Source organism: Lissotriton helveticus, chromosome 8, assembly GCF_964261635.1.
Source record: "Lissotriton helveticus chromosome 8, aLisHel1.1, whole genome shotgun sequence".
NCBI lineage: Eukaryota > Metazoa > Chordata > Amphibia > Caudata > Salamandridae > Lissotriton > Lissotriton helveticus.
The window spans coordinates 3,368,311-3,394,861 of record NC_136069.1 but is presented as its reverse complement, the minus strand read 5'-3'; the positions used below and the strand labels follow the sequence as shown (position 1 = coordinate 3,394,861).

At 41.3% G+C, this 26,551-nt stretch overlaps 1 protein-coding gene across 3 annotated transcripts in view; it reads left to right on the top strand.

The window, feature by feature from the left end:
• The window catches only part of LOC144772199 (uncharacterized), a 501,761-nt gene extending 478,398 nt beyond the window's left edge, over positions 1–23,363 (top strand). For all 3 annotated transcript variants that reach the window (XM_078656337.1, XM_078656335.1, XM_078656336.1), the window contains exon 2: positions 18,863–23,363. In XM_078656337.1, the coding sequence (XP_078512463.1) occupies positions 19,483–21,537 (2,055 nt within the window). In that variant the 5' untranslated portion in view covers positions 18,863–19,482 and the 3' untranslated portion in view covers positions 21,538–23,363. The remainder of the gene's footprint in view (positions 1–18,862) is intronic.
• Positions 23,364–26,551: the final 3,188 nt, after the last annotated feature.

Sequence of the window (26,551 nt, the reverse complement as noted above, 5' to 3'; positions counted from 1 at the left end):
ATGTTGTTTCTGTTGTGCGCTGGAGCAAATGCTTTACACATTGCCTCCGAGTTTAGCTTCACTGCTCGTGCCAAGCTACTAAGGGGGTGAGCAGGGGTTATCTTGGCGTGTGACTTCCTTGCCCTGACTAGAATGGTGGTTTCTGCCTGGCTTTGGCGTCAGCCTTAGCCTACCAGAAATAGCCAGTTCTAACAGTAACAATCACTTATCTCCTTGGCTTCTACGTAATGTACTAATAGGTTAGCAAAGACATTTAAATGAGTTCTATTTCTAATTCTACCATAGTGTAATTCTTCCTCATTTGATGCTTCTAAATCATTTTTATGTTGCTTAATACTAAGTGCTTCCTCATGTGTGTCTACCTTTTGTGGTGCATCTACTATGTCAGTTACATTAGTCTCATTTTGTGTGTTTCTACTCATTATGTACGGAATAGCTACTGTCAGTCCTAACCATACAATAAGTATTATTACTACACTACATATGCATACTCTACAACATGTCTTTAGACCATTTCTTTTCGGTTTACCATTAACAGTACGATCAGACATTTTGACTGAAGGAGACTTCACACCTCTTTGTAACTTTTACACAGTCTTTTTATCCTGTGTTTTCTTTTCAAGTTGGCCTCACTTCTTCGTCGGCTTGATCAGCAATTAATTCGTCATCACTTTCGTCACTTATTTCTAAGTTTTCAAAATCTTCAAGAATGACGTAAGTCCATTCAGGTCCTTTGAATTTGTTATTCAACTTTTTTCAGTCTTGTACTTCTCCTTCTTAGTTGCACTGAAGTTTGTCCAGTTTGACTTGTTACTTCATTAACTTGTTTGGGTTCTTCGTTTATTGTTTTTAGGCGAAATGTCAGTCTTATGACAAACCTAGACCACTTATCTCCTTTTCTGAACTGTTTAGCTGGCACTGTGCTCTGTCCTTCTTCAAGTGCTCTCTTATTTTCATTCAGTTGTGGCACATCTATTTCAATGCTGTCTTCTGATTCCGTCTCTATCTGACTAGGACCAGGTCTTATTCCTGTTTCTTCTGCCTGGTTACTGATCTGGCCTTGTTCAGGTGTTTGCTGAGTGTGACTTTAACTTTGATTTAGTTTGCCTTCTTCTTCCTGAACACTTATTTCTCTACCTATCTGGTCCTGCTCAGGCTCTTCGAACCCTTGATTTTCTTCGCCTGAACTCTCGCCCTAGTACCTGTCTGTCCCTCCTCAGACTCAAGAGTTCTTGGTGGGGTATCGATTGTCTGAGTATTCTGATCTTTCCTTATCTGTTCCTCCTATGAGTCACTACTGACTTGGATTTCTATGACCTGAGTACGTTCTTCTTAAACCTGTTTCGTCCTCACTATCACTCTGACTATCTAGATAAGTTTGACTTCTGGTTCTCACATATTCTTCAGGTATATCGACTACTGGAATCCAATCATCCTGACTAGTGCTTGGTTGTTCCTCTTCAGCTACTTCAGGATTGATATTTTGAGACCCCTCGGCTGCACAACCTTCAGCTTCAGTTTCTTCAGGTTCAGTCACCTTTTTCGTGTGACTGGCATGAATCCAGTGTGGAACTCCTGCGCACTTTACGGCTGTGGTGGTAACCAAAATTACTTGACATGGTTTTCCCCACCTCGGTGCAAGGCAAGATTTCCGAGTGTGTTTCTTTAACACTACTCAGTCACCTGGGTTCAGGGCATGTGCAGCAGTTGCTTCTCTGGCGACTGCGTCTTCCCCAACCTGGTGAGAGATAGAACGCACTTGGTCAGCCAGTTCTTTGCAGTATTCTAGCACAAAACCATCAGATATACATATCAGCTTATGTCCTGGTACCCATGCTTGCCTCATTGCTCGTCCCATGAGAATTTCATGAGGACTCGGGCCGGTGTTCCGATCTGGAATACTTCTGAGTCCCATCAGAACAAGAGGTAAAGCATCAGGCCACTCTAATCGGGTAGACTCATACATCTTTCCCAATCTTGACTTTATTGTGCCATTCAGTTGTTCTATCACTCCAGAAGCCTCTGGGCAGTATGCACAGTGCAGCTTTTGCTTAATGTTGAAAGCTTCACAAATTAGGCCAATTATTTCATTTTTTAAATGAAGACCTCGGTCTGATTCAATCGTTACTGAAAAACTGAAACGAGGGTTAAGCTCTCTGAGTAAGAGTTTAGCTACAGGGATGCTATTGTTTCTTTTGGTCTGGTAGGCTTCCACCCATTTTGAAAACAGGCAGACAATGACACGGACGTATTTTAGGCCTCTAAAAGGGGGTAACTGAATGAAATCAATCTGCAATCTTATGAATGGGCATTCTGCCTTGCCAATCTTTCCTGGTACCACTACTGTTTTCTTTCCAGGATTCATTTGTTGACAAATTAGACACCTATGGCAAAGAGCCTCTGCTATGTTCCTGAATTTTGTATTAAACAAAGTCTGTCTGAACAATCTGATCATGGCATCCCGCCCCAAATGAGAATCTCCGTGGTACATCCTAGCCTTAGGAGCAAGCATACAGTCTGATAACACCGGTCTACTATCAAGGTACACAATGATGCCATCTTCAGCCCTTCTTTGACAACATATTTTTACCCACTCCTCTCTTTCTTTCTGCTCTGCTTCATTCTGCAAATCTCTCAGTTCTCACGTACTCACACCTTCAAGCACCATATGTTGGCAGCTGTTTCCATTTATCTAAACTTTCTTGTTTACTGCAACTCTGAATTTAGCACAGTGTTGGGCTAGTTGGTCAGCATATCGGTTACCAGCTGTCACTTTGTCATTGCTCGATCGGTGAGCAGCACATTTGACCACAGCCACTTCTTTTGGCAGTTGTATTGCATCAAGTAAATCTTTTACAAATTGGCCATTTTTAATAGGAATACCCGAAGAAGTCAGAAACTCCCTTTGCAGCCAAAGTTGGCCAAAGTCATGCACAACCCCTTAACCATACTGGCTGTCGGTGTATATGGTCACTCTCTAATTTTTCCCAAATTTGAAAGCTTTTGTCAATACAACTAATTCGGCTATTTGTGCAGACTTAATTTCAGGTAAATAGGATGCTTCAATTGGACCTCCTAGCGTACACACTGCGTAGGCTGCACTCAATCCTCCTTCCTCATGTCTCATGCATGAGCCATCTACAAACCATTCGTATTCTGGATTTATTAAAGGTTCATCTCTTATGTCTCGTCGTGGTTTAGTACTGTATTCAGTCAAGTCGATATAATCATGTTCGACCTCACTTCACTTCTGCAAAGTGAGAATCAGGTAGCAGTGTTGCTGGGTTAAAAATGTTACATCTTGCTATGGTCACATTTCCTGCACCTTCAATAATTCGCTCATATTTGGTTTACCGACTAGGAGTCAAATATTGGGTCTTTGTTCTTGTTAGTAAAATTACAACTGCATGTGGAACATACACAGTTACACAATGTCCCATAATAATGGACTCACTTTGCTCAAGACTCATGCAAGTTGCAGCCACTGCTTTCAGACATCCTGGCAATGCAGATGCCACTGGATCCAGTGTGGATGAAAAATAGGCCACAGGACGTCTCATCAAACCATGAACTTGGGTCAAAACTGAAAGGGAACAGTTGTCTCATGTGTCACAGAACATTGTGAATTCTTTTGAATAGTCAGGCATCCCTAATGCTGGAGCTGTACACAGGCATTCTTGTAATTTTAAGAAAGCAGTCATGCTTTCTTCATCCCACTCTACTGGGTCTTTTGCTCTTTTCTTTGTCATCTGTATCAAGGGCTTTGCTAAGACTGCAAATCCCACAATCCACTGCCTGCAGTAACCTACAACTCCAAGAAACATTCTGAGCTCTTTTTGAGTTTGAGGTAGATTCATGTTTTTGATTATTCTGATTCTTTCTGAGGTAACTCTTATGACACCTCTCTCTATCTGGTGCCCCAGATATTTCACTGATGTGGTGCAAAATTTCAGCTTTTCAGGTGACAATTTATGTCTTCCTTCGCCTAAATGATTTAGTAAGGCAAAGGTGTCAACAACACAGTCATTTCGAGCCTTAGACGCCACCAGCAGGGCGTCTATATATTGCACCAAGACTGATTTTCCAGGCAGCACCAAAGATTCAAGACACTTTTTCAAAATCTGGTTAAAGATTGAGGGGCTTGCCTTATACCCCTGAGGAACGCGATTCCAAACATAGGCATGACTGTTGAATTCAAAAGAAAAAAGAAATTTGCTATCAGGGTGTAGTGGAATCGAAAAAAATGCGTCACATAAGTCTATAACAGTAAACCATCCAGCGCCCCACGATATTTAATCCAGAATCACTGCAGGGTTTGGCACAACTAGACAGCATGGAACAACAATCTTATTAATTTTCCGAAGGTCTTGTACGACCCTGTACTTTCCACTTGGTTTCTTTATGCCAATTATCGGTGAATTACATGGACTGCTCATTACTTCTTGTAAAATACCTGTTTCAACTAATTGTTTTATTTCTGCTTCAACACCTGCTTTTACTTCTGGGCTTATTTTGTACTGTTTAGTGTTTGGAAAAACTGCATCTTCTTTCACTAGTACTTTTATCGGATCTACGTTTGCCATTAATCCTACATCTTTTCCTGTGAAATCCCACACAACTGGATTTACTGTATGCTGTAGCTCACTGGGTATGTTGTCTAAAGTCAGTTCTCTCTTTTCAGTTTCCTTTTTTGGCCAACATTAATTTATAAATTCCATCTTCATCTGGTATTTGAATTTCTACACCACTTGGTGAGCAAAAGATTGTGCAATTCATTTTACACAACAAATCCCTGCCTAGCAGATTTACAGGACTAGAATCGCACACAACAAATTGCCTATTCTAACTTCCATTGGTTCTGTAATTGGGGTACTAATTTGCTTATTAGAAACGCCCACTACTTGGATCTCTTCTCCTGAGAGGGGTATGTTTGGAACGTCTGCTGTTCTCACAGTAGAACGGGTAGCACCAGTGTCCAATAGAAAGGTGACATAATTTCCTTCTACCTTTCCTTCAATGTATGGACCTGACTGATCTACCCGCAAGGATGCGCCAAGCACGCACTCCTCGTCCTCCCCTCTCAGGCACCGTCAGTATGAATCTTCATTGAAAAACGTATCACTCAAAAGAAATTGTGATGTCACAGTATCTTTTCTGTCATTTCCCTCCCAATTTGAGGTATCCACACTATAGCTTTGTTTGCTCCTGTGATCTGGCATAGGTGCAAGTGGCATCTGGTTTTGTATTACCTGCTGTTGTTGTTTCCGTGGCACCCCATTCTGCGCCTGTGGATTCAAATTTTCAGTTTGCACGTTAGGGTTCTGTACAGCCATACACTCGTTCTTCCAGTGCCCCAACTTACCACAATCATGACAAGGAAACTTTTTCATAGCTTCCTCTCTATTGAATTTTTCCCTTGGCTTACCCCCATTACTATTTCCTGGAGTCTGATTATTACCCATTTGGCTCAACTGAAGTTCTTTTTGTTCTGCTAATTTTACCTGTGCCCACATTACCTTCTCTTTTAATTATTTTCGTTTATTGTCAAGCTCGTCTTTACAGTATTTTGCATACTTCAAGATTTCATCGATCGGTTTGGCCTGCCAGCAGATTTTGTTGTCTTTAATCCATTGTGAAATTTCCGGTCTCAATCCTGACACAAACCGATATATGAAATGCGTCATATCCTTCATATCAGTGTTGTCTAGGCCGCTATACTGTTTGAACACTTGTAACAATCGTTCATAATATGCATGCACAGATTCATCTTTATTCTGAGTGGTTCTGTCTATTCTGGTCCAATCGGTTTCCTTTGCAGGAACCTTTCCTTGGTTATACTTTTTCATAACCTCCTCGGAGGGTGCTACTGTCTTTGGATCTCTAGGGTATTCATCACTAGGCCAATCAACTGCAATCTTACATTCAGTCCATACAACAATGTCAAACAATCCATCTAAATCCTTCAAAAGGCAATTTGAAACTTTCACAAATCTCTCGACTTGTCTATACCACTCTACAGGTTTCTCTCGAAGTTTTGGAAAGTCATTTGTAAAAGATCAAATATCCTGTCGGGACCATGGGACATGTACCTAACCTCAACCTAGCACATCTCTCATAGGACACAATCTCTCTACTTTTTCAGCTTCTTTTAGCAAATACTCAGATGCTGGTTGTTTTGTTCAGGCCTCTTCTTTTTTCTTTGCCAATGTAGTTTTCCATTTTTCTATATCTCCTCATTTTTGCAATATTGTCATGAGCTCCTTTATTTGCACTTTCCTACCTGACACATTCATATTTTCCAAATCTTTATCAGAAAATTCAGCTCGATAAGGTTTCTGTAACACTTTAGATTTGCCAATATCAATTCCCATATTAGAGGCTGTATCCATTAACTTTTCATGGACTACTCTGGTATTTCTAGTAATACTTTTACATATGAATAACAATTTGTCTTCACTGAGTGTATTTAATCTGTCCAATCCCACGTTTCCTGCCATCATTTCTTCTAATTCAACCCTTAATTGTATATATCCAATACTTTTGTCTGTGACTTAGGTTTCTCTATTTCTCGGGACCATCTCTCTATTTCTTCTGGGGTAACTACAGTTGCATTTATTGTACCTCCTGTAGGTGTTCCTGTGCTTAATTGTACTTCTCTAGAGTTCCCAGGAGTACTTTTTCTGGCTGAGCTTCTTTCAGGTTCTCTTATAGGTAAAACCATAAGGGAAATTACCGATTCACATTCGCTTACTTGATCATCCTCTACTATAACAGTTTCTTTTCTTGTCGGTATTACAGGTGTAGTTACGACTTGGAGGTTAAGACTAGGCGGTTTATCCCCATATATAGGAACAACCGGCCAAATAGTTACCGGAATTGTCAGGGCTTCAGGACTCATATTCAATTGTGAAATTTTCTGAATTCATTCAGTTCTTTGTTTTTCTATGGCTACTTTTCTAATAAAGTCTCATGTACTACTTGTGGAACTAATGGTGGTTTCAAGAACGGAGCACTTGGATTAACTGTGCTTGGCTCTTCATGGTAAGGTGGTGGATTTTTCATTAGCAAATCTTCCAAATAATCCTCATCCGACTGACCACTAGTCATTAAATGTCTCGTTTTCACTGTACGTTTACCTCCTGTTGTGTTTTCTAGCTCTCGTACAGGATATAATCCTTCTACCAACATAGATTGTCTCCACTGTTTCATTAATTTATCTCTAGTCTCTTTTGGACATAGAGGATAAAACTTACCCCAATGTCTGACACCTCGGGGTCTGTGTCTCTCAAAGGCCTCAGTTTCCCATTCCTCTAACGCCTCATACTGCGTTAACCTAGGTCTGGGATCTAATTAATTCATGCGGGTTCTAAATTGTGAAAAACCCGACCCTTAAAGGAACCATTTTCAGGGAAAGCTAAAACACCATCATCTTTTGTATATTCAATCTAATTTTCTAACCACACACACACGTGTGATAGCCCCTTTCAAGCATCATGTAAGATGCGGGCGTATTTGGTGGCAGAATAATAATTCCTTCTCTAGTTTTAATCGGTTTATCCTTTTTGAAAAAATTCTTAATCCTTTTAATGAAAGACATTTTTCTCTTTTCTCCATACATAATGTAAGGTCTCCCTCTAATCTGCTGTTCTAGCGCAAATCCTAAATCTCTTCTATCGAGTCTGCTTCCTCCAATCGGACCTATATGCCACATATACTTTTGCTGTGTTCGTAAATTTTCAGTTACACTCAATTGTTTACCTAAAGTGCTTCCAATACCAGTGTGTTTCTTATTTTGCTCAGGCAATCAACAATTCAGTTTCAAATGACAACTAGCCAATTATTGTGCGGCTTTTCTCGTGAGACAAGTTCCCACGCTCCTGTGCTCACCCCTCCTTTACAATCACTACCTCATCTACACACCCGCTGTATCAACCAATACCAGCGCGGCTCTGAGTGACTTCAGCGCAGCTCCGCAACTGACTCCCTCCTCTGCAAGGTAATAGGAAAACCTATTTCTTCTCACTTATAAATGCAATCTTTATTATTTAACAACGTAAAAACATTCACCACTGTACCTGAGTGACTAATTCAAAGGAAAGTCGAATTTCACTCACTACGAGTAAATCTCTTCCGCTCACTCTTCAGTTACTACGAGTAGATCCCTTCCGCCTACCCTTCACGCAAACATTAGAGAACCTGCTACTCCTTCAGACTTATCCACTCCGGGATATATACTAAGGCCAAAGTTTCACCAGCGAACCCCATTGCTACCAATCAAGCTCAGACGAACCTGCTACTCCTTCTGTGTGACCCTTTCTAGGTGATATCACACAAAAAGTTTTGCTAGCGAACTCTTTGCTATCATTTATTCACACATTCATACAGAAAAACCCTAAATAGTGCTTCCGGTTCTACCTAACCATGCACTAATTTCCTACAGGTAAGTGACCTCACTGCAGTGTGGCTTCCATTTACCACCCGCTATTGTGCCCCCGGGGATTCCAGACAAAACATATAACAGGTACGAACAATTTTGGTTAATACATAAAATCAAAACAGCATCAAGAAAATCAATATAACATCAGTTTTGATCGATCAATATATAACTAGCTAACTACCAACTACCTAACTAGCTTAACTAAACCCTAACTATAACTCTGCTACCACAAGAAATACTGTTAGAGCGCGCAGGTCACCCGACTATATTTTTTACCAATACTCGCCTGGGCCCATAATTCAATAACAACATATAACTTAATCAGGTAACCCTCGCTCTACTACCAGTTAATTTTACCTACTAGGTTCCATACCATTGACTTACCAATCCTTGTCGCTGGTACCTGTAAGCCTATTGGATCAGGGTGTTAGATTGAAGATAGCTAGCAAAAAAAACTTGTGCACTCATATAATAACCACAGACTCTGGAAAGGTTCAAACTCTTTATCTAAATTTCTCAAATGGTCATGATCCAAAGATTAAACACCAAAAGACTCTCAATAATGAAAATCAGAATCAGAATGTAACTATGCAAGATATGAATTAAACAGTCATTAAGCAGTTAGCAATAGGGAGGGTAAGAAAAAGGAACATAAAAATGCAATCAACAGTGATCATGAAGGGCGGGTAAGAAAAGGGAACATAACATGTAATCAAATAATTTTGAGCATTTAACAAAAGGGAGGGTAAGAAAAGGGAACATATGTAATCAAAGCTTTAACGGTAGGAAGGGTAAAGAGAAGGGAACAATACAATGACGAACCCACACAGATTTATATTTACCTAGAATGGTGTGAAGACCAACCCTGGCCACGGGTCAGTTAATGGACAGAAAACCCCAAAAGTTGCAGTTGCCAGTAGGCCAGCAGATGCAGATTCAGAATCAGGACAGGAAAACCAGATTTGGATCAGGACAGGACCACCAAAGGTTAAGAGCGGCACCCGCAGTTCAGTTACAACGCCTGCGCTACTCCCTCTCTGCAGCTAACAGTCGGAACCCCGATTGAGTTCTCGAATTCACCATCAAAGTGCTTCGCCAGCACCTCTTCTTCCCCCGGACCCCGATTGGGTCAGCGAATCTTCTAACAGAGTGCTCCGCCGCACCTCTGCTCTCGATCACCTATTGAGTGCGTTGGGTCAGTGACAGGTCAGCTATTCGGACAAGTCAGACGAATTAACTAACTAAGCCTACTCTAGTTATACTATTTTCCAGGGCAGTGTACCACCCCCCCAATGTTGCAAGTGTAAGAATCCCCAATTTCGATTGGTCAAAAGAGGAGGAGAGGTCGTCACACCACACCAAAATGGAGACTTTTACCGTCTCATATTCAAATTTACGTTCCCGCCCATCAAATTTAGGTTCTCATGACATCTTTATTCCACCCAACAATGGATGTTCTATTGGCAAATAGATTGTTATAACTTTGTAAAAATTTGAGTTCATGTTCCCAGGAGAATCTTCTAGACAGTCAGCTCCTTGGCTACAGTCTAAAGGTCACTGTTCCAGAGACTTGAGACTTTGCGCAGTCGCAGTTTGGCAAAGATGGAGTACAGCGTTACAAGTCAGGCCAGTTTTCAGAGTGTAACATGAAATGGAAAAGAAACAGTTTTAGAACACAGAATAAATCAATGCACTGTATACCATGTATCTCTACTCTATTCCCATTATTTTATTTAAACTACTGCATTATGGGTAAAGCAGAACAAACAGCTTAGCAAAAACAGCAGTGCAAGCTTCGTGCATGTGAGAATACAAATCAGCCATATTAGCTCTAATGCTCAGAAGCTAAAGATTCCCTCCAAAGCATAGAATACGTCATGTCACGTGAGTATGACAGACGCATGCGCAATAGAAAATCCCGCGTAGCAGCAGTCATATTAATACAAGCGGATTACAGTTAGTAAAACACATAAGCAAGCTTCACTCGGACACCCGTTTGTGTTGTGTAATGCGACATTAATAGACAAAACATGTTAGTTAGTACATTACGAGTTATTTGAGGTTCTTGAATACAAGCAAGTCGCTTTTCATGTGAATTCTTGTTCCATCAACAGGTTAATTTGGGTTTTGGTTGTGACTTCACCCTGACAAGGAATGTGGTTGCTTCTTGAGTACGGTTCTATTCCTCTAAACCAGTAACTCACTTTCATACACTTGTCATGACTGGCACCACTCACTTTCACAGATGTTTGTGTGTATGTTGCATATTGTGGAGTACACATGATTTTGTTGTAGTCCAGTGTATGTTTAGTTCCTATAATATGTGTTGTTATTGAGGGTAGGGCCTTTTTAGGTTTTGCCTGCCCAGCGCTTGCGCTGTGCTTGCAAAATCTCTTGTATTTAATATATCTATAAAAGGGGGGGGGATCTTATCAGTTCCCATCACCAAATTACTGTGTTCATTCGCTTTTGTGTGGAACTTTTTTTTTAACAACTTCCCCTGGTTGTACATATTTACGATACATCTACTAAAGCTGTTCACACAGGGTAAGCCCCATTCACTGTCAAGATAAGATCTCTTACCACGGAAAAGGCAGACAGCTTCTAACAATATGCTGGAACGCTTGCTTTTATTACTTAGTTGTCTAAAGCAGATGCTTTATCCTTAGAACGTTTGTGGCATTTCCTATCCATGCCTAAGTACCTTTCTTTGCACTTTGTAGGTATTATCGGATTGATTTTTTCAACTTAATCTATTTGGTCATTATAATCGAATTCTAAATGTAATAAAACTTTAAAAATTAAGTAATTATCCAAGAGCCATGTTATATTTTACTGCTAAACAGGCAGCCACAAGTTCAGTTACCTTGCGGACAAGAGTCATGATTTGAATGGTGCAGCAGGTGCAGTGGCACCAGACCTAAAGCTCTAGGGACCCACTAGACCCAGATTATTGCTAACATTTTAAACTAAACAGGCAGTCACAAGTGCATTTATCTAGCAGACAATACGTCATGATTTAAATTGTGCAGCAGGTGCAGTGGCACCACGCACAAAAGTTGTGAGAACGATTCTAAAGGCATAATATTGCTATATCTGACTACTAAACCAACAGGCAGTCACAAGTGAAGTTACATTACAGTTAAGAAAGTACTTGGTTTGAATGGTGCAGCAGGTGCAGTAGCACCAGGACCAAAAGCTCTAGGCACCCTATTAAACACCTAATATTGCTATATTTTACTACTAAACAGGCCGTCAGTCACAAGTGCAGTTACCTTACAGGCACTAGGGGCATGATTTGAATGGTGCAGCAGGTGCCGTGGCACCAAGCACAAAAGTTGTGAGAACTATTCTAAACACATAATATTGCTACATCTGACTACTAAACCAACAGGCAGTCACAATTGAAGTTACATTACAGTTAAGAAAGTAATTCGTTTGAATGGTGCATCAGGTGCAGTAGCACCAGGACCAAAAGCTGTAGGCACCCCATTAAACACCTATTATTGCTATATTTTACTACTAAACGGGCAGTCAGTCACAAGTGCAGTTACCTTACAGGCACTAGGGGCATGATTTGAATGGTGCAGCAGGTGCAGTGGCACCACGCACAAAAGTTGTGAGAACTATTCTAAACACATAATATTGCTACATCTGACTACTAAACCAACAGGCAGTCACAATTGAAGTTACATTACAGTTAAGAAAGTACTTCGTTTGAATGGTGCAGCAGGTGCAGTAGCACCAGGACCAAAAGCTGTAGGCCCCCCATTAAACACCTATTATTGCTATATTTTACTACTAAACAGGCCGTCAGTCACAAGTGCAGTTACCTTACAGGCACTAGGGGCATGATTTGAATGGTGCAGCAGGTGCAGTAGCACCAGGACCAAAAGCTCTAGGCACCCCATTAAACACCTAATATTGCTATATTGTACTACTAAACAGGCAGTCAGTCACAAGTGCAGTTACCTTACAGGCACTAGGGGCATGATTTGAATGGTGCAGCAGGTGCAGTGGCGTCAGGGCCTAAAGCTCTAGGGACCCCACTAAACCCAGACAATTGCAAACATGTTAAACTAAGAAGACAGTCACCAGTGCAGTTACGTTACAGGCAATAGAGTTATGATTTGAATGCTGCAGCAGGTGCAGTGGCACCGGGGCCAAAAGTTGTCAGAACTTCTTTAAACACATAATACTGCTATTATATCAATTAGTTCTAATATTTCCCTGTTTAATTTCAATTTTCTAAAAATTTGCTATCACTTACCCGCACTATACGACTAGTGACAGCACAAAGTATTGCCTTTTTGTACATAAACTAGTCATGACACTTTAACAGACTTTCTGTAACTTATATTGTACAACTATTCAGCAAGCTACAACTTGCACCAAAAAACTGCTTATTATTAATCACATTGGTGAAACCATATGCATTTACCAATGCTTGTTTATGTAGCGGGTTTTCAGGAAGCCTCTGCATTGCTTATTCCTCTCACCCCTCCCAGCCAGAACCTTTTAGCCAGGTTGTTGTGTGTCAAGTCTTGGATTGGATCAGTAAAGTCTTCGATGGAACAGGACACAACGTTTTGTGTGCATCGCAAAGTCGAGCCTGTGTGTAGAGGCAAGTATTTGGCAACACTTAGACCACACGGTCGAACCGATGTGTAGAAACCTGTCTTTGGCAACACTTAGACCACACGGTCGAGCCGGTGTGTAGAGGCACGTCTTTGGCAACACTTAGACCACACGGTCGAGCAGGTGTTTAGAGGCACGTCTTTGGCAACACTTAGACCACACTGTGGAACCGATGTGTAGAGGCATGTCTTTGGCAACACTTAGACCACACAGTCGAGCAGGTGTTTAGAGGCACGTCTTTGGCAACACTTAGACCACACTGTGGAACCGATGTGTAGAGGCATGTCTTTGGCAACACTTAGACCACACGGTCGAGCCAGTGTGTAAAGGCATGTCTTTGGCAACACTTAGACCACATGGTCGAACCGATGTGTAGAGGCACGTCTTTGGCAACACTTAGACCACACGGTCGAGCCGGTGTGTAGAGGCATGTCTTTGGCAACACTTAGATGACCGCAAGTCTTTGGCAACATTTAGACCACATGGTCCAGCCAGTGTGTAAATGCACGTCTCTGGCAACACTTAGAACACACGGTCGAGCCAGTGTGTAGAGGCATGTCTTTGGCAACACTTAGACCACACGGTCGAACCGATGTGTAGAGGCACGTCTTTGGCAACACTTAGACCACACGTTCGAGACTGTGTGTAGAGGCATGTCTTTGGCAACACTTAGAACACACATTCGAGCTGGTGTGTAGAGGCATGTCTTTGGCAACACTTAGATGACCGCAAGTCTTTGGCAACATTTAGATCACATGGTCGAGCCGGTGTGTAAATGCACATCTCTGGCAACACTTAGACCACGCGGTCGAACCGATGTGTAGAGGCATGTCTTTGACAACACTTAGACCACACGGTCGAGCCGGTGTGTAGAGGCACGTCTTTGGCAACACTTAGACCACACGGTCGAACCGATGTGTAGAGGCACGTCTTTGGCAACACTTAGATGACCGCAAGCCTTTGGCAACACTTAGACCACATGGTCGAGCCGGTGTGTAGAACCAAGTCTTTGTCAACACTTAGACGTTTGGGGCAATGATCTCACCTCAATAAAAAGAGACCAGCTGGCTTCCCATTTCCACTATCCGTGGTCCACTCTGAGAGCTAAGACTTCTTGATTGGCGGATGGCTGTCTAGGAAATACACAATAGAGGATGGCAATATGGATTATTTGTCATTACAATTGATTCATAGATACTGAGAACATTAGGTAGCGTTTATTAACTAGAAACTGAACTCTACACAGAGCGCTGCACATAAATGTGACTGACTCCAGCAACATTCCAGGTGCATCAGTACTTCTGAAAGGCTAGTTAGATGGACCTGGTGCTGTTGAATAATATATTCTGGCCCTGTGAGCCAGGTGCACATTTTCATCTTTTAATTCAAGAAAGAGCTCTGTGCACTACCCAGAGTGATGCCTGTGCTATGAGTCAACTTGAAGACTGAGGCAGAGGCTTGCTGCTGCTATGAACCGAAGGACTGCTCTGCATGCTGAGAATGTGCTAATAGCGCCAGACTACAGGCCCGACTTCCTCGGGCGTTGCCAGAGAGGAGTTTCACAAAACAGGAGACCCAAGAGGTCTGTTTGAGAAGCCTTGAGCACTTGGTTAGCAAGACATTTACGTTGTAGGCAGTCTCAAAGGCAGCCGCGCACATGTGCCCAACAAATTAATATGTATACAGTGGCAATGACAAAGTACAGTGTGCTATTGTTAGCAAAAAAATACCAAACGCAGACAAGCTCAGCGTGATAGTTTCAACGTTTTCTAAATCATCCATAAATGCTTGTGACTCCTAATTTACCTCCAGCACAGTTTGTTTTTCGGAAACAAAAGTATTGTCCTCTGGCTGAGAAGAACTGGGATTGAAGCCCAGGGACTGCAATGCTGCTTCTGTTCTGCACTGCTTGCACCAAAGCCAGAGGGATTTTAGCAGTAACTTGAAAAATATGCATGAAATATCGAGACACCGATGGCACAATGAGGTTTGAAGCCAATAAGGACTTCACAGAAGACAACAATATTTGTTATGGATGCGGGGGCAGAGCGGCAAATCTAAAGCTCTTGACCAAAGACCCTGACCCATAAGTGGAAAAAGGGAAGGCAATTGAGGATTAGTTCTCAAATTCAAAAAAAGTAACCATTTTAGCCTTTCAGTGGTCATTTTATATTGTATTAATTTTACAGTGAATTCTAGTTGATCTTGTGTGGTTTTATGTGGGTGTAATAGACATTTTGTTGAAAGCTACTAACATGTGGCAGATAATATCCTCATCTGTCAGAAACGGAGAGATCAAAGATCCATTTGCTGCCACCTGCTGGAAGTGGGGGGAAGTGCTCAAGCAACAAATGGTGAATGTGTGTAGAACCAGGGGGTCTTAGGGTGCTTGCCCTTCTTCTGTGGCCCTCCCTCTCCTATTGATTGGACTGCAGGATAGTGGGCTTTACTGTACTCCTCCAGTGCTATCCATTACTGCTCTATCTGTCCTGCTGTGACTTCTAAACGTCACACAGTTGTCTTTTGTTGTTCAAAGTTTCCATATACAAGTCTTACACAGGACAGTGGCAGAGTGTGTTCCTGGTGACTGGAACACTCCTGCCAGTTGCGGTGCCATCACACATCCGTGTCTATGACTGCCACCAGAAATGCTGCAAGTGTACGTGCTGCAGTCCACTGTTCGCATTCATACTTTTTAATGCAGGCGTGCACTGATCAGAACATAGTAAGACCATACCACCATCAAAGAATACCCTCCTGACAAGATACTGCGGACCGGACACCACGCCTTGGCAATAGTGCACAAACAAGCTAGATTACCAGTCAACTTTGCTAGGGAGAACTTGTGCTAGACAACTTGGAGAATATTACAGTTGTCCTTTCTGTATAGGGCTCTTCTCAAGGCCATCTGGGCTATGATAATGACATGGCAAAAACAGAAGAATTGTTTACAAGAGGTTCAGTGAGTGAAAGCTCGTGGAAGATGCAGAATTGATTTGGACGTTGGGGGAGGGTTTTTTATTTAGTAAGACTCCTAGAGTTTTAACACTGTCAGGATGGAACTTTTCCAAAGGTCAAAGGCTGTAGTGCCATCATTCAAGACAGTTGCCCCTAACCTGGATCTGTGTGTTGCCGATGTTCAGTTTACGAACATTTAACGACCGCTGAGGGTTTGATGTTGATTTTGATGTGTGATGGTCAAGATGGAAAATGGACTGTGTTTAGATCACATATGGAACCGGCAGATGGGGGATACTACCCCGCCTATCTTATCGGCAAGAAGCACCCAAAGATATCCATATCTTTGAGTTCTACACAGTTGCATCTAAATGCAGCACTAAATATAAATTATTGTCTCTGTTCCTCTATCTTATTTGTTTTACGGGTTTTTGTGCAGATGATCACCATCATGTTATTGAGGTAGTTCTGACTAAAAGCATTAATTTGATGCTGAGGGGAAATAAGAACTTTCACGTTTTTGTGTAAAGAATTTTAAATTCTATTAAGGACACAGAGGCTATGGTTCTTCTTCTTTATACTTTACTGCACAAAACAGCAGTCCATGAAAGCATTAATATACTCAAAACTACATTTTATTTGAAACAAAGTATTACATCAAACATAAGTCCTCCACTTACCATGGACTCAGCCCTTAAATACAGCAAACACCATTCTGTGACCTGTTTTTATGTGAATGACCAAGTCCACTATAACTTGAAACAGGATTAATGTTTTAACCATAAACCAACCCATTGGTTAGTAGCAGACCTTTGTTTCCTCTTGTTTCTCCTCTCTGAGCTATTCGAAGAACCCTGTCAGTCTTTAGTTGTGTTGTCCAAACGCTGTCTCTTAGGAACTTCCCACTAGTTGGATTGACTTCGGTCCCGCTTCTGTTTGATACGTAAAATAAAAGGACCACTGTAAATGTTGTTAAGGTACATCAAAATGAACATTATCAAACCAAGTGTGCAAAGAAACTTGGCATGTTAATTTATTTATAGGCCAGTGTGTATTTCAAGTGGGATAATCCTCACTTCTGTGTCCTTAATGGAATTGAAAAGTCTTGTTGTAATAGCTTGAATTATTTTTATTCTATATCGGGACTAGAGGTTCCAATTATGTGTGTTTAAAGCTTTCCCACAACAACAGACGCAATTTATAGAATAGGTTTATAATAGAACGTTTTGAATGTGGAATCAGAACACCAATCTCCTGCCCTCAGGGTGTCTTGTAGCCTAGGACAAAAAGTATCGGGTTCAGATGCGCAGTGGCTTGTTTGAATTAAGCTCGAAGGGTCAAAGTGCAGGCGTAGGGGGGGCACAACATGTGCCTCCAGTCACATTGCAGAATGAGCAACAACGCCTGGGGTCCAAGTTTGGAGCCCCCTCTTAGCCTTTCCCCCAGCCTTTTCATGGCAGTTTCACCACCATGAAAAGGCTTGCTGAAATGCAACTCATAATATGGATGGTAGAGCCCCGGTTAGCATCGCCTCCATTCCTCCCAGCTCTGCACACCGCTCGCACCACAGGATCCAGGGTCCTGGAGGTGCCGGCGTAGTTGTAGCAGGTCGGTGGCTGTCTGACCGCCAGACACGTATTCATGCAGTCAGACCACCTAGGTTACTGCGTTCGGACAGCCACCACTGGTCCAGCAGTCTCGAGACCTCTGAACTCGTAATTAGCCCCTTAAATGTTTCTTTGATTTTATTGGTTAAAGTTGTTAACATTTTATTGATTGATTTAGTTTTCATTAGAATTGTTTTCATTTGTTCAGTCCTTCTATGGTAAACGCACATTCTAAAATATTAAAAAAATAAAATTTATGTATGATATATTGTTTGATACTTTTGAAAGTACACAGCTACATATATATTTATTAAAATGTAGGTTGACGATAAATGTTTTAGTGTGTTTATATGTTCTTGGGGTTGTTTTGTTATCATTTTAGTTATATATTTTTTTAGTAAATATTCAGTTGATGTAAAATATTTTTATTTAATTTAAGCTTGTATATAAAATGTTTTGGGTGTATCAGAAGAAATTGTTTTTGTTGAGTGTTATTTTGTATATTTCTTAATGAATATTTAAATATTTTGGTGAAAATATTGTGATTGATATGTATAGTCAAGATTTGTGGTTTACTAGTTAACCCCTTGCATGCGTCCGGAATTTCCCCACGGTGCGGGAAAATTCCACGCGTGCGCAGATCGGACAGCTCCCAGCCGTCCGACGTCACGGTGGGCGTGTACGTCGGACGGCTGGGAGCTGTCCGATCTGCGCACGCGGGAGGCCGCCTGACGCATGGAAGGGGTCAAGCATATCAAGTCAATATTTATGTCCAATATTTTTGTGTTTTGATATTGTTAGTAATCCATAGTCAATGTGGCCCTAGTGTTACCTGTATAGTGTGTTCATTGCTAATCTAGGCTGTTTTTGTTGGGCCCTTGTGCCACGTATACCATGCTTTTCTTGTTAATCCCTGCTTTGCTGTTTCCTTGGCTGCCCCATATCTTGTTTGCTTTGCTAATCCATGCTGTTATCATGGGGCCCTTGTGATACCCATCACCTGCTCTCTTCGGTATTTCATGCTGCAAATATGGCGCTCAAACGTCACAGATGCCATTACGATCCTAGTGTCCTCAATTGATTTAAGTTGTATGCCAGGTTTCAATTGTCTCCTTTTTATATAGAACATGTAATTTGCAACTTTAGAATGAATTATTAAGCTTTATTTCTATATTTTTAACTCCTCCAACACTGATTTCATATATATATTCCACTCCAACAGGTGAATTAATTGCAGAACGGAATGAAAAAAGAAATATTCAAGTTTTTTCGGAAAAGAGTCGTATGTGGGACTCGCGATGAAAGCATTGACATGTGTATCCCATTCTGACAGACATGGTTACTGCGAAGATTTCACAGGCACCAGAGAATCGAAACCTATATTACATGCACTGATCCTGCTAATGAAATGAAACATATCTTGGAGACGTTAATTTCCACCACACATGGTCTGCAAATGGTTATTAATGTGAGAAGAGCTCAAATGCAGACAATCTCAGTTTCTAATACTCAGCAAAGCGGTGCTATGTGTCTTGTTAACATGACAATCTATTACTACTAAATGGAACTCTGAGTCACTTGATGAAGTAAACAGAAAATAGGCTATTCATATGCAACAAAAGTATTGGTGCTCCATGTACGGCAAATTCAAGCAAATTGGATCATATCGACACTGAGGCCGCTGCACCAGGAGAAGCTATATCCTGCCCTGAATGGCATCATTAGTTATTGCAAGGAGAAGACAACTTAAACCTTAAATTAACACAGTGAATGTGATGGGGCTTTTATAAAGAGAGAAAATTGAGGACATACCTGAGAACCCAGAAAGGTGAGACACCATAAATGTGTTTAGATCGTGAGATGGCTGTTGAGAAAATGGGATGCTTATCATTGCATCAAGACAATAACATTGACGAGAAACTATATCCATGTTCAAAGTGTGAAAAGGTTTTCCACACAAAGAGAGAAGTGATAGCACATCTGGGAAACCATACTGGTGAGAAACCATATAAATGTTCTGAATGTAACAAGGCTTATACTGCAAGAACATCATTGATGCTACATCAGAGAAATCACACTGGTGAGAAACCGTATAAATGTACTGAATGTAATAAGGCGTACACTACAAAAAGACCGTTAATAGTACATCAGCGAAATCATACTGGTGAGAAACCATATAAATGTTCTGAGTGTAACAAGACTTTTAATACAAAGCGATCATTGACACTACATCAGAAGAATCATACTGGCGAGAAACCCTATAAATGTTATGAATGTAACAAGGCCTTCACTACAAAAATATTGTTAATAGTACATCAGAGAAGGCATACTGGTGAGAAACCATATAAATGTTCTGAATGTAATAACGCTTATACTTCACAACAATCGTTGACACTACATCAGAGAAATCACACTGGTGAGAAACCCTATAAATGTAGTGAATGTGATAAGGCTTACACTACAAAGGGACGGCTAACAGTACATGAGCGAAACCACACTGGCGTGAAACCATATAAATGTACTGAATGTGAAAAGGCTTTTACCGTAAAGGTGCGGCTGGCTCTCCATCAGCAAACCCATTCTGGTGAGAAACCATATGAATGTTTTGAATGTGGGAAAACATTCACTACAAAAGGATTGCTTGTCCTACATCAGAAGTACAAAACTAGGGAGAAACTGCATAAATGTAGTGAATGTAACAAGGCTTTTAAGCAAAAGAGCAATTTATTACGACATCAGAGAAGGCACACTGGGGAAAAACCATACAAATGTACTGAATGTGACAAGGCTTTCATTACTAATGGGGAGTTGAAAATTCATTTGCGGCACCATACAGGTGAGAAGCCGTATAAATGTTCAAAATGTGGCAAGGCTGTCGCTACAAAGAGGATGCTGAAATTGCACCAGGGAACTCACACTGATGAGAAGCCATATACATGTTCGGAATGTGGAAGGGCTTTTAAACACATTGAAAGTTTATCGTTACATCAGAGAATTCACACTGGCGAGAAACTATATAAATGTTCTGAATGTGATAAGGCTTTCACTACCAATAGATCACTGAGACTACACGAGCAGAAACATACTGGGGAGAAACCATATAAATGTACTCAGTGTGAAAAGGATTTCAGCACAAAGAGACTGCTTCTACGACATCAGCCAAACCACACTGGTGAGAAACCGTACAGATGTTCCGAGTGTGACAAGGCTTACAAGGAGAAGCGCCTGTTATCATTCCATGAGAGAATTCACAGAAAGGAGAAACCGTATGAATGTACAGAATGTGACAAGGCTTTCACTACACAGCGTGTTCTGACTATCCATGAGCGGAACCATACTGGGGAAAAACCATATACATGCTCTGAATGCAATAAGACGTTTAAGCAAAAAAGTCATTTATTGGTACATCAGAGAAGTCACACTGGATTGAGGCCATTTAAATGTTTAGAATGTGACAAGGCTTTCACTAGAAAGGGGGGGCTGATTCTACATCAGGGATCGCATACTGGTGAGAAACCTTATAAGTGTTCTGAATGTTGCAAGGCTTTCATGGAAAAGGGACGTTTATTGTTGCATCAGAGAAATCACACTGGTGAAAATCCATATAAATGTTCTGAGTGTCATAAAGCTTTCACTACAAATAAATCACTGAAACTACACAAGAAAACCCATACTGGAGTGAAACCACACAAATGCTATGAATGTGGAAAGGCTTTCAAGCGAAAGGACCAGTTATCACTACATCAAAGAAATCACATTAGAGGTAAACCAGATGAAAATAGTCAATGTGACAACGTTTTCAGCACAAGTAGGAAGCTGATCGTACATCAACTAATTCATACTGGGGAAACCAGTAGCTGGGCAACTTATTCTACGGGAGCAGAAAAAGCTGTGTAAATGTTCTGAATGTGACAAGGCGTTCAAGCAAAACTACCAGTGACCACTGTTGGAGAGTAGGGTCTGCTTCCTATGGTTATCCCCACTTTTTGCTGTGATTCTCTGGTTTTTCGACTTTAGACTGGCTGTGGCCCTGCTAATCAGGACCACAGCCTAGCTGTTCTCTCTCTAAATGATAACCATGTACTTTAGGTACATACCAGATTGGGTATTGGGTCACCTCTGTGAGTCCCTGTATAGTGCACCATAGGTACCCAGGGCGTAGGTGCATCCAAGGCCTACCAGGGGCTGCAACATGTATTATGCCACCCCTGGCTGGCCCTCCAAACTGACACCACAGGTCTGTTCACACAGCCTGGGTAAGGTGGTGTAATCACCCCTTACTTATAGTATCCCTATTTCTACATTTATATATAGACACATATACACCTATAAGCCACTCCTATGGTAGGCCTCGACAATCCTGGAGGCAGAGTGCTTGGTTTTATGTGAGAGGGTGCCTTAGCATGAGCTGAGCCCCTCTGCCGCATTCGAAACCATGTCCAAATAGCTGTTCTATGATATAGCCATACCATATACTCTTAAGTGCATTATAATCCTCGCGGTTAATGCTAACTTTGGTTTGGCTTTATCAAAACATGTCATGTAAGGTGTCAAACACTTTGGAATACTACCCCCCCCCTGCCAGTCCTGGTGGCGGGGATAGCATTCCACCCTTCTAGAGGGAGAAGACATGTAGTTACTGTTAAACCCGGTAAACGTTAAACAGAGCCCCAGCATCACAAAATGGATGCTGCTGCCACAGACACGAGTCTGACCTCCTGCTGCTGGACGAAACTCCGTCAGGGGAGGCTAGGACAATAGGTTTCCTGTCGAGGGAGGTGCTCCATGCATAGTCCAGTCCAAACCGGTTGCTGGGGCCCTCAGCCCCAGCTCTGGCGCAAAACTGCACAAAGGTGTTGTAAACGAATCTAGGACCCTAGTGTAAAGTTTCCTGATTCTTGCCCTTATATAGGTATAATAATCCTATCCTTATATAGGCATAGAAATCATTACCATATTCGGACTAAGCCTTGCAGCCCAAATACGGCATGGCTACTTCCACTAAGTTCCGAGAATCAACAACGATTTCTTGGAGAAACCCCCCCTCAGCAGCTCGGGACTTCCCCCTGCTCGAATATTAAGTTATCCAAGAAATCCAGGAGTTTTCAAAGAATTCAGTCTTTGAGTGACGTTATTAAGTCCAATCATGCGTCAAACTCGGCACCTTCAAGGTATAAATATACCCACATTTGCCCAACCAAATACAGGGTGGTTTTGGTGCAGATCGACTAACTACTTGCCCGACGCCCTGCAGCAGCAAGTGCCAAAGGAAGCTGACCCTCCAAGCTGACGCACTGAGAGACGCTGTCCTTTCTCTTGCCGAGAAATCCAGCTCCAGTGTTTCCAGGCTACCCTTGCGGGTTGCTGGGAGATTGAGTCCTGAGAGTGAGATACAAGACCTCCTTTATTCTAAAACCAAGGTACGGAGCTGATTAGACCCTTAAGAGAGTTCTTGGAATAGATTCCTGGCAGAGAAACTACTAAACTTAAACTACTCCTCACTTACTTCTTCCCTCGTACTAGACTTAGGTTAGGTACACCGGGGTATTTTATACATTTTAGGCAACTTATGGCTTAGAAACCATATCATGCTTTTACAGTACTACTTTATAATACTGTTCGCATTATATGCCTTGTACTTTATAACCAGTTTTACTATTGTAGCAGTTCATTTCCAATGCTTGAGAAAGAAGACTGTTCAATAAATACCTTTTCATTGAAAACGCCTGCGCATCTATTTTCTCAGCACCTCTGGTGAAACGAAGCATGCACGATTGACTAAGTGAAATAGCTGTCTATTGTTTTCTCGACTCTAGAGATTGCTTTCTTAATTATTGGAAACAAAGTTGTCATTTTTATGCGGTTGTCAGAAACTAATCCCTTCTTGTTTATTCGAGAAAGTTTCTAGTGACCTCTGAGCTAGCTAGCACACACTATTAAGTCTAATATATTCGGTAGAGACCTAGTAGACCTCAGTCCTACGTCTAAACTACAGTATATATTATTCCAATGCGCAGAGCCTATTGGGAATAAAGGAACTACACTACATGGCGCCCAACGTTTGGTAAGGCGATAACTTAACGCTAGATACTAGAGTAACTCAGTCGTGCTTTTCACACAGATCTCTCTTTCCCGTAAAAAGTCCAATAGACGTCTGGAGTGGATGAAAGGGCATAAAATCCGCCGAAACTGAGTAGGACAAAAATCCTATGTATTAGTTTCTGGTTCATTCAACGTTGAAGGATACAGTGTTCCAAAATATTGTGCACCTAATCTTTGTTTCCTTGAAACTTGTTCTGCAAACTTTCATTAAACAATGTCAAATAACGACAACAACGCAACCGGTGGAGCTGCAGTAAATGCGAACCAACCGGGTTTAGACGTTACAGGGTTTGATGAAACCGATGAGGATGCTATAATCATCCCGGTAAATATAAGAAAAACCATAACTATAAAACTTACAGAAAATGGGGTATCATCGAGAGGTGGTAAAGTTATATTTGTGATAGAGGTACATGAATATCGACATACAGAGGTATTCTATTCATGGATTACTTTTCCACAAGCAAATCCAGTAACACAGGAGTTCCACTACTACAAACCAGAGGAAACTCCAGCGGAATACGTTCCTTTTGAGGACGTTGAAATTCCACTAACTTACCAAGAGCATCAGCTCTGGTTTAATGGTGCCCTACAACATCAAAATCACATTACCAGGCTTGGTCCACTAGGTAGACCATGAGCTACATGGCTGGTACTAGCCAGCTATACACCACATCCTGACATCGAGAATATGTCAGATAGAGAACTGTTAGCTCAGCTGAAACAGTTAATTAAAATACATAGACAATTCGTTCAATATGTCATGCGGACTATAACAGTCCAACCTGCCATAAAAATTCCACAGCACACCCCGTACCAGGGAAACACAAACAAAATTACACCTTAGACTATACAATCAGTCATTGATAAATTACCCGCAAAACGGGAACAAATCCCATTCTGGTTAGCTCAAAAAATTACCCAAATAGAGGCAGTATTTCCTGATAGTACATCTCATGAAAAACACAGAATTCTGACAGTCTGTTTACCAATGGGGATTGCACCGCATGTGGAGGACTGTGACACTTGGGGTACAGTTTTTGCTTCAATCTACACAAAAACACATGGTGTACCATCAGTGGCGGTAATACCAGACGTTCTGAGACAGATTCAAAATGAATACGGTCCAGAAACTGCTTTAAATCTGGGTATGAAATTACTGAAAGATTTCAAACAGGTCTCAGCTATATCATTAGCTAACATTAAAGGTGAAGCAGCATCCGTGGCAATCCGCCAAAAATTAAAAGAAACAGATATAGCAGAACAACCATATGAGCTTGCTAGAATTATTGAAAAATCCTATGAAGAATTAGGTAGAGATAGTTTAGGGGGGAAACCTTTAAAACCCCATCTAACTGAATATCCTGAAAAAGTTTTTATTAAAAATAATCTCACTACTTGTAAAAAGAAGTGGGAAAATAATAAACCGATTCCTCCTAGAGAAAAACATTCTCAGTCCAGAGGAAGATCTCCCCAACAGGGAGGCAGGTCTCCCCAAAGGGAGCCCTCTGAAAAGAGATATAACCTTAGAAATAGGGATAATTTGAAAAAACCTGACAGATATTAAGATAATGATACACGTCCCTCTCGATCTTTTCAGACTTCCTCGCAGAAATCGGAAATAAGAGGACGGTCAGAACACAAGGAAGAACGTGTCAAGTCCAAAGACAAAGAACCCGTTCATCAAAGTAAAAAATCTAAATTTTCGAAAAAGAAGGTGGCAATCATAAAAATCAGACATGCCGAGGATCTTGAGGACACCACTCAAGAACGGGAGTGAGCTCAAACAATGCTAGACAGTGCAGCAGATGTTAGCATAGTTCGCAGGATCCTGAAGGATCATCTGGAGACGGTGGACATGAATTAATACATTCAAGTTGAAACTGCGGACACCAGGGTTAGTGTACCCCGCAAGTTACATGAAGTAACACTTTGGATGGAGGGGGACATAACCAGAAAAATAAAAGCACTATTTTGGGAAAAGCTTTCTAAAGGCTATGACATTCTTCTAGCTGACCAAGACTGGCCACCTGAATTTGTCGGAGTGCCCACATGGCGAAAAGATAATTATGCCAGCCTTCTCAAATCACATTCCAATTCATAAAAAATACACATATGCCAGAAAATGGGCAGTAGCTCAGGCTCCAGCATTATATAAAAATCATGTAGGATGGTATGAGGACTCTCCTCACCATAAAATCCAGTTAAAAAATCAGCCCACTGCACATAGGCAGTATCCAGTTAAGCAAGAAGCTAAAAAACAAGTCAGGGAGATTTTAAATCAACTTGAATACCAAGGGGTGATTGAAACATGCACCTCACCAATGAACAATCCTTTGTTTCCTGTCTCCAAACCAGACAATTCATATCGTCTAGTATTGGATTACATACACCTAAACTCTTGTTGCAAAACATTTGCAGTATAAAAAGCCCATAGTGCAGCACTAATGAATAACATAGTACATAAAAAATATAAAACAACAATAGATTTTCAAATGTTTTTTTCTGTCAAAATATTGCACCAGAAAGCAGACATTTGACCGCTTTCTCAATAATGGGGACCCAGGGACAATTCTGCAGTCTCCCCCAGGGATTCAAGAATAGCCCAGGGTTATTTTCAGCCAGGGTAACAGAGTTACTAAAAAAGTACGATGATGAGGCATTATCTTATGTCGATGACATCTATCTTACGGACGATGACGTGGACGTACACTTAAAAAGAGTTAACACCATCATACTTGGGTTCGCATCTGAAGGGTATAAATTCAACTTTAAAAAATCACAAATTGCCCACCTCAATGTCCCATTT